A 9,141-nucleotide genomic window follows, 5' to 3' on the forward strand; every position below is an offset into this window, starting at 1 on the left:
GGAGTTGGTGGGGGGGAAGGAGGGAATAATGCTGAGGAAGGGGAATTTAGATCAGAGGGAGCAGGGGGATTTAAGCATGAGACATCCAGCCATTGGGGTTGGACAAGCACATTTAGTGAGGGGAGGGATACTGTGGATATAAAATGCAGTAAGTAGTGTTGAGCCAGCAGAAGGATAGGTGTGGGGGAAAATGAATACAATGCATGACTTACTGCTCAGCTGCAGGGTGGGGGGGCGGTGCTCTACGTCCGATGGGGAGATACGAGTACTTATTTATCGAGAGTGTGATGGGAAGGTTTCGATTTCCATTCCACTTTGACAATAGTTTTGCTTAAATGCTAGGACTTCCACAAGTCTTTGAGAGGTTCACTGGCTATTCGGACTCCCTGTCTTCCAGCCATCATCCTCCAAGAATTTTTGAGGGTGCTCCCTTTCTATTTCTTCTTCAATTTTTGGGGTGGGGGGTGTTTCCAGATGTATGTTCCACAGATTAGGGGGTTGGAGAAGGGGCTGCAAACTTGCTCAGCGCAGGTGATGGGAAGAGGCTGAAATCTTGTTTGGGGAGAGGGGAGAAAGTTGAGATCTTGTTCAGCAGGGCAGGGATGGGTAGTGGGCCAAAATGTTGTTCGATGGGGATTGAGCATTGGTTCCACTATTTTTGCTCAATGGTGCGGTGACCAATTCCAATCATTAACATTGTGCAATCGGTGCCCGATCTCTGCTCTGCATGCGTGGATGTTCAACAAGTCCTACTTGTGCAGCAAGGAGGATGGTGCACACTGCCTGCTATGCTCGATAATGATTTTGTCTGTATTATGCAGTGCCCGCTGCTTTCAGGGGCCTTGGACTTGTCAGCACATTTTGGATCAATGCTGGGAAGGTTATTACAATCTTGCAGCAATCCTGGCTCCACATCAAGCTGTAAAAAAAATGTACTTACCTGTTTGTAGCAGGCATTTCCTAGGTCACATCCATGACAGGGAAACCTGAGCAGAGTTCAGGGCAGCCCAATATAGTAGAGGGGACCGAAAACAGATGTTAGGCCCCTCATTAACTTAAGCAAGGGGGCCTAGCATCTGTTTTAGGTGGCCATCAGAGATGCCTTAAAAATCACCTGACCCAATATGGGAATGACATACTCCAGGCATCCTTGGGACACGGTACAAATTGATACTTTTTACCCCCATTTTCCACCCAGAAATTGGCGCAATGAGGACCAATTTCTACCTCTAAGCCTCCATGTAATCAAATAGCATCATCCCATAGTGACTCTCAAGCAATTTGGAACCATCTTCTGAAACATAAAATTAGATTGCTGTCTCCCTCCTGCCTCATATAATAAATATAAATATATATCTACTAGCGGATTCACCCATGGCATTGCTCATAGTGAATTAGTGGATAGCTGTTTTATGATAATAGAGCTGTCGTGCAATGTAACCTACAATGTGTTATCAGGACCAGTGCTTTATAGTGACCAAATAAATTAAATTCTACTTTTAATACTTGGTATTCTGGGGTTTTTACTGGTGTCTTGGGAATTAAAATTTGTGACTTCCTCCATTATTCCTTGAGAACAGTAGGCAAGAATACCATGTGAGAGGTAGGCATCTAGTGTCTAGCATTACTGGGGAGCGAGTGGTCATGAGATCTTGGGCTTTGGTATTACTGGAGGATGGTCCTGGAGTTTGGCAGAACTGGAGTGCAGTGCTGTGGTTTAGCAGCATAATGGAGGCAGAATCTGGTTTTTGGCAGAGCTGGAGTTGGTATTTGGGGTTTGGCTCCATGATGGATTCCTGAGTTCTGTGAGCAGTGAGGAAGGGAAAGGAATAGTTCTGACACCACTGATTTATAAGCTTCTATGAGATCATTTCAAGCATTGAAACTAAAAAAAAAGTAAATTCTATTTTGCTTATATCAATAAATGCCAAAGCTGCATAAATTAATATAAGATTCCACTCTCTGCGCCTTTGCATTTGCCTCTTTGGGGCAGTAAACACATGGCTATATTACAAAATATATTTTTACTTTCAAACAGCAAAATTCATTCAGCAATTTTTGCATTTCTTGTAAGGTGGCTGAGAAGGTTAGGGCTTGCAACCAACATCCTCTGTTAATGGCCAGTCTTGCAGTTAATGATAGATATCTAGAAATTACCTCAGAGAACAATGCGCATTATTTAACTAGGATGAGTATGAACAAAGTATGTTTTTGGATAAAAATCTGCTTAAAAAAACTTTTCATGGTTAACAGGTTAATATACAAAAACAAAGCCACCTCGCATGCATCCCGGATTTTCTACTCAATGGCAAATATTTTGGGCTCAATTTTAAAACTGAGCCAGGAAGGGGGTGGGGGGGGAGTCAAACTGAGGATGGGAAACCCATTAGTACAGGATTCCCGGACGCCCTTACGATTTTGGTGTAAGGACATCTTTTTATTTTGTCGGTTTCCCGTCCGACTGACCGGCCTGATTGACAAGCTGCTCTCAGATGGATGGGAGACCAGCCAGGGAGAGGACGTGTTCAGCTAAGTCTGCAGATATGTCTTTGTTTGTATGGAGGGGGGGGGCATGGGGGGCATGGGGGCATGGGTGGGCACAGGGGCATAGGTGGGCATGGGGCATGGTGGGCATGGGGCATGGGTGGGCATAGGGTGGCACGGGGTTGTGTCAAGGGAGGAGGGATCAGGGGTCAGTCATGGGAGGGGGTGTAGGGATCGGTGGTCATTGCAGGGGTCCGCGATGGTTGAGGGGGAGGATCGGGGGTCGGCGGAGAGGATCAGGGTCAGGGATCGGGAGTCCGCGATCGGGCTGGGGGTTTGCTGTCGGGGGTCAGGTGTCCGCGATCATTGGGGAGTCAGCGCAGGTACGCTTGTTGGGCCTGGGGGAAGTACTCCTGCTCCTCCGGGCCCACAAGTGTGCCTTTCTAGGCACCTACCTGTTTGTCTAGGGCCTTCTCGCCTCCTTTCACGAGGCGTAAAACAAAAGGCCCGGAAATCCCAGCCGCCCGGGGTTGAAATCGGGAAGTCCAGAAAAATGGAGGCCCGGAGCCTCCTTGAAAGGTTTTAAGGCCCGACCCACCTCCTGGGAGCGGGTTGGTCGCTCGGCCCTCTTCCAGCTCTGGTGAAAACCGGAAACGACCGGTTGGAGGCGGGTTGGGTGCGGGTCTGAAATGGCGGCAATTTCAATGCCCCCCACCCCGCCCCCAACCCACCGGTTTTTCACTTTGAAAATTGAGCCCTTAGTGTTTAGCTCTCCCATAGAAGTTGCATAAACAAATATTATGCAGTGATTTTTTTTCCCAATTATAAATGCAAACAAAAGGACAGTGTGCCTCTCTCTGTCAGCCTCTCTCTGTCAGCTTGACGTGCTTTCCGAAGTAAAAAATGGCTTTAATGGTTTTTACTTCAAAATGTAATTGAAAACCTACTCAAAATAATTTGAGTTTGTATTCAAATCATTTTCAAAAACACACAAACTAAAATACAATCCACATTGGGCTGGTGGTGGACGGGGCTCGTGCTACATACACCTGCTGGCTCCAGCAAGAGGCCTGAACCATTTTCATGGTCAGGCTTCAGTTCAATATTTTGGATGAGTTGCCCAAGGATAAGGCAGCTCACCATGGGAAGGGAAGGGGGGGGGGGCAAGAATCCGGTGGTTCCTCCATGAAGTCAGGCCCCGAAGTGGGATGGTGAAGGAATTTGTGGGGCCTGCTGAGTGACTGGTAATGGGCCTGAAGATGTTTGTGGGGCCAGGTGGAGTATTCATGGCCGAACAATCATGACAGCCAGCGGGTGGGCATTTTGTTTTCTTGTCGACCGCCCCCATTTTCCATCATAAACAAGGCGAATGAGTTTGTTTAAATTTGTCTTACATTGTTTGGAATTCAGTGTTGAACAAAAGCCGCTACAGGTATATGAGCAGTGCTGCCTGTCATATTTGAAGTGGATCTCTATTCCTGTTTTTCTCTCTCACACATATGCATGTACACACTTACACACACACACACTCACACTCACACACAGGCTCTCTGTTTAAAAAAAAGCATCTGTATAGAGTTTCTGAATCCTGTGGTGATGCACTTGATTCATCACAATTGTGAATTAGAAAATCATGGGTAGCACGCCCGTGATTTTTCAATCCATGCTTGTAGCAGGGCAAGTACCCAACGAACTATGGAGGACTCAGGTAATCTACCCTTTAATATATCTTTTATTGGAATTAATTTTTGAAATTTTCCTTCAAGCTTTTCTTCAAATTGTTTGACAAAACAACCAAAGCAATGCCTTTAGAGCTGAAGAGAAACATTTTCCAGCTGAGCTGACAAAATGCTACTGAAGCATCTTGATAAACTGTGTACACTGCACACACTCGGACTGCAGGATCTGACTTTAGCTTACAGTCACAGTTCTAAGCTTCAAATAAAAACAATGATGAATGTATTCAAAGGCAACCTTATCTTTAAGTTTAATCATGTTTCATGAAATGTGTATTATTTTTATATTTTCAATGTTGCAAATCTTATTTTAGACATCAGAAATTTCAACTACTAAGAAAAAAATGGCAGCCAATAATGTTCTCCAAAAGCATTCAGTAATTTGATTGGTTTGCCTTCTTTCTTTTATTTGTAGGTTCACCTGATTGGTCATTCAAGTTTGGTTACTTTCATAAACTCAGTGATTTATCTTCAGCAATGTTCTAGCTGCTTTCCTTACTATTGATTCATACATTCCCTACTTCATCAGTTCTGAATTGTTTCTGTTTTACTTGGAACCAATTTACAAAGTGTGATTGATGAAATGTATATGGGAAAGTGTGACAGGGTAAGTGTTACAGGAAGTATATAAATAAACAAGATGTTTAATGTATGTACACATTTTGCTTTTGTCTGTTGGAGGTGAAGGTGGAAGTACAGGTTTATTCTGGTGTTAGTCTATTTTTGAAACTTGTTTTGAATAGAAGCCTTTTTAATTAAAATTATGAAATGCACCTAAAATGATAGAGAGATGCTCTGTACTTCATATAAGTTACACTATATTTAGATTGCAATGGCAGTTTGGCCTTTAAATTATGCATCATCTCTGCTATCCAGGTCTATCTATTATTAGAAGGAAAAAATAGTTTGTACTCCTGACATATGGATGTATAAATTGTATAACTTTTTTGTATATATGCAAACAGATCTTTTGATAAACCTATTGAACTCCCTAATGATAACCAATATGAATGTGTCAACTCCATTCTACCCACATGGATGTAAACTCAGTTCAAATTAAGCATTAACACTATAAATATCACTGAGTATAAATATCGGTAAGTATAAATATCGGTAAATGACAGGTGGTTGCTGATCACAACACGTCCACTTAAGACGAAGAGTGTACTGTTATTGATACAGTGAATAAACAGTTGGTATAGTGTGGTTATATCATTCAATTCAATCAATGCGGCAAAATCCAGAGGGAAATGCTGTAGATTGACTTCACTGTAGAGACTTCGGGGAGGGGGGATTTTTGACATCCACCCAAAAGAGGCCACTCCGCCCGCCTGAAGGTTGTGTTGAGAAGCCCGAACTATTTTCAGGTACAGGCCTTCTTTGAATGTAACCATAAGCTGCAGGCACCAAAGGGCCACTCCACTGCAGCTCAGCAGTTGTGGGAGGGCAGGAAATTGGTTGATTCTGATACTGAGCCGGCCAGCAGGTCAGGCCAGGGAGGGAGGAGCCAATCCTGAGACGTGGGTGGGGGTTGGTGAGCATGGGCCGGCAGCGGGCTGCAATATTTTTGCAGAGCCAGGAGGAGCAATTCTGCCTGGTACAAATGGGCGGAGCATGAACATTTATACCTGAGAATTGCAAACTAGGACCCCGAATAGCATATATAAGCAACCTCTCACCTGAAACTGGCAGGTGTAATGCTCGCCCATTTGCAGGCCTACCTGAAAATTGCATCAGGCAGCCATAGGATGGCCGAGGTCCCCCACCCCCATTTTAACCCCCATTTTTCAGGCAAGAAACAGGTGACCAGCAGTTGAAAATTTCCGCCATTATTAATTTTGGAGCCAATGTTAGTAGGTGGTTAACTTCAATTAGGATTTGGATTGTTAGGACACTGGGGTACAGCACACTCTGAGGAACTAATGACTATGCTCTCTACGTAATGGAGAAGTTAGTCTTCATTTCAGGGAAGCATGCATGTGTATGATTACATGCAACACTGGCGATTTCTTTCTAATGTATTAGCACTTTTGTGCAACCAATTTTAGGTCCTCACAACACAAAACAGATTTGCCTCACATGCTAACTCTCAACACGAATGAATACATCATTAAAATAGAAAATACTGGAAATACTTAGCAAGTCAGGCAGCATTGGTGGAGAAAGAAAGATCAGGTTAACGTTTCAAGTCGATGACCTTTCATCAGATGCTGCCTGACCAGCTGAGTGTGTCCAGCATTTTCTGCTTTCATTTCAGATTCCCGGCATATGCAGTATTTTTTGTTAATATATCTTAATCTCTCTCTCTATAAAAAATAAGACATTGTTAACACAGTTTCAACATAAGCCTCTTTAACTAATTTATATGTATTTTTGCTATAACATTTAAAACAGATGTTCGTTGTTTGGAATTATTTGGATTAAACTGTCGGTCTAGAATCACTGCCGATTGATCCCATCTGGGGGCACTACAATTCTAAAACCAGCCGCCTTGTCCAATTTAGTGGAGATTTAGGGGCTTCATTATCATCGGATCTGTACTGGTGTTCGTGTAATTGTGTTAAATGTTCGTTATTTCAATGTAGTCATAAACCAATGGATAAGAGGAGATTAAACCTCGTTGGGTCATTTCCAAGAATCGTTGGTCTTTTTTGATAAATAATAAACTCTAATTATTACACAAGTTACACTAAATCCCAATTTTCCGTGACACCAGTACCAGTTATGACTATTACTCTACACCCTGATATGTACCATTATATCCCACCTCCCAGAGTTTACACCTATGGCAATTGTTTATTTTACATTGAGACTTTTCCACCAAATTACTTTTTCCCCCACTGTTTTACTTTAACACTTCTCACAATTGCCAGATTTTCCCTGAGCTCATCTTTACTTTGTCCTTTTTGGTCTTCCCGAAAGTTTAACTTCAACATCCTACTCGGGAATCGTGGCGATGCCAAACCAAAGGGAGAAACGAACTGAAGCCTCTTACCTGACGATCACGTACATAACCAGACAGTTGCCCACCGAACCCACCACAAAAATGACCGAGTAGACAGCGGTGATGATGATGGGGATGAGAGTGCCCACGGTGCCGTTCCTGTGAAAGTCGAGGAAGTCGGTGCTGTTTTCCCAGTAGTAAGAAATGGGTGGGAAAGTGCTGTTAGGGATCACGCCAGGGCTACATTCGTCAGAGGAGTGTAACATACACTCGGAACCCATATCTTCCCTAGAAATCACCACTGGGGTACCCATAGTCAAATCTACAAAAAGAAAAGCAAAAACAAGAAACAAGGGCAAAAATGACAATTATTTTAACAGCAAAATATAAGATAATTAGAATAAAAATAATTAGAATAAAAGCAAGCAGAAATCTACTTGCAAATTGTAACAGGCTTGGGGGGAAACTTAGAAAATACTGGACAATAAGGATCAGGATACAGAAATATTATTAAAGGAAAATTAAACTAAACCATGTCCGATCACCAACTCTTACCCAGGTTAATTGAAGAGACGAGACTGAAAGCTTCAGTTTAACAGTAAACTGTGCGGGGAGAAGCCTCACATCCTCACTGGACAACTTTTGATGTGTGCACGGTGAGGTGTGAAGGGCGAGAGATCCTTGCTGCAGGATCTGATAACTGGCAGCGTGTTTCCCTTTTACCTTCTCTCCGTTTCCCTGCTGCTGCAGCAGTTGAAATCTAACGTGATAGCGACTCGATGACGCTCTTTAATGGACGCAGATCGCTGGAGGCGTTTATTGGAGATCGGAGATTTAGGTACATCTTCTGTAACACCGCACCGGCGCTACACTGACTGCCGCTTTTCAGAGCTCGCCATAGCAACCTTATATTAAGGGGTTGATGGTGAGATATATCATCGCAAGCGCCCACAGAATCATTTTAATTCATGCACTTAAATTTATTTCTTGATGAAACATCATGCATTTGTATCATTGACACATCCACTTACCCTTCATCGCTTTGGTGATCTGTCAATGAACTTGCAGGAACCCTTGTCTCCACACATAACAGTTTATTTCTTCGTCCTTTTTATTTTCAAAGGTGAAAAAGCCTGTTTCCAACAAGTGTTCAAGTTTGCGGTTTGAGTGACGATAAAAGGAAGCGTGTTTAAAAATAGTTTCTTCTAATGTCCTGTCATTAAAATACCTGATTTGTTGTCTGTTTCAGTTCCCATGCCTAAAAATGTTACATTTCCCCCCTCTATGAATCTTTTCCAAAGAAAACAGTTCGTTGCGCTGATAATCCATCCACTACATGGTTCGAATATGTGTGCATGATCTTACATTAATTAAAATGAAGAATAATCCTCTCAGGAGACTAGAGTCTGGACAGAAAGGTTCTTGCTTTACGACTGCAAGTGGTGCTTTGCTCTTTTTAATTTCCAGATTGCCCAGTGCACAAACCGTGATATGCGAGTTTATGTTCATTACAACTTAAGTGGCTAAACCATAAAGGAAGTTTTATTCCAAGAGTTCGGACTGCACATTATTTAAAAGCATTTACACCTATGCCAGAACTAGGTCGGATGTTATTTCAATGACCAGAAGGAAACTTTAAACTTTGAAGACCTATGCCATCTCAGAAAATGTTATGCAAATTTAAAGTTGGATTTCCTGATTCTGGTGATCTTTCAGCAGGATCTACACACAATTCTGCTTTATAAGAGGCATTCAGTACTGCTAGGTTGCTACCAACAGGCAGACGTGGAGCTAAAGGGATACTTCAGTGAAACTGTAAATAAGTGTAAGTTTACTGTAGAATAACCAATGTTTTGGCTACAGTTTTATGCTTTTGTTTATCAAGAAGCTTAATGTTATATTCACCATTCTATCTTATGCACTAAGGCTTCCTTTTTGCTCCTCACTCATTCCACAGAGGAGACGATAGTCTCTCCA

At 42.7% G+C, this 9,141-nt stretch overlaps 1 protein-coding gene across 1 annotated transcript in view; it reads right to left on the reverse strand.

Annotated features, from left to right (window-relative positions):
• LOC137306406 (delta-type opioid receptor-like) overlaps positions 1 to 7,478 on the reverse strand; it is a 26,731-nt gene extending 19,253 nt beyond the window's left edge. The window contains exon 1 of the mRNA XM_067975585.1: positions 7,216 to 7,478. Coding sequence (XP_067831686.1) covers positions 7,216 to 7,478 — 263 coding nt within the window. The remainder of the gene's footprint in view (positions 1 to 7,215) is intronic.
• Positions 7,479 to 9,141: the final 1,663 nt, after the last annotated feature.

The sequence above is a fragment of the Heptranchias perlo genome, chromosome 3 (assembly GCF_035084215.1).
Source record: "Heptranchias perlo isolate sHepPer1 chromosome 3, sHepPer1.hap1, whole genome shotgun sequence".
NCBI classification, from domain to species: Eukaryota; Metazoa; Chordata; class Chondrichthyes; order Hexanchiformes; family Hexanchidae; genus Heptranchias; species Heptranchias perlo.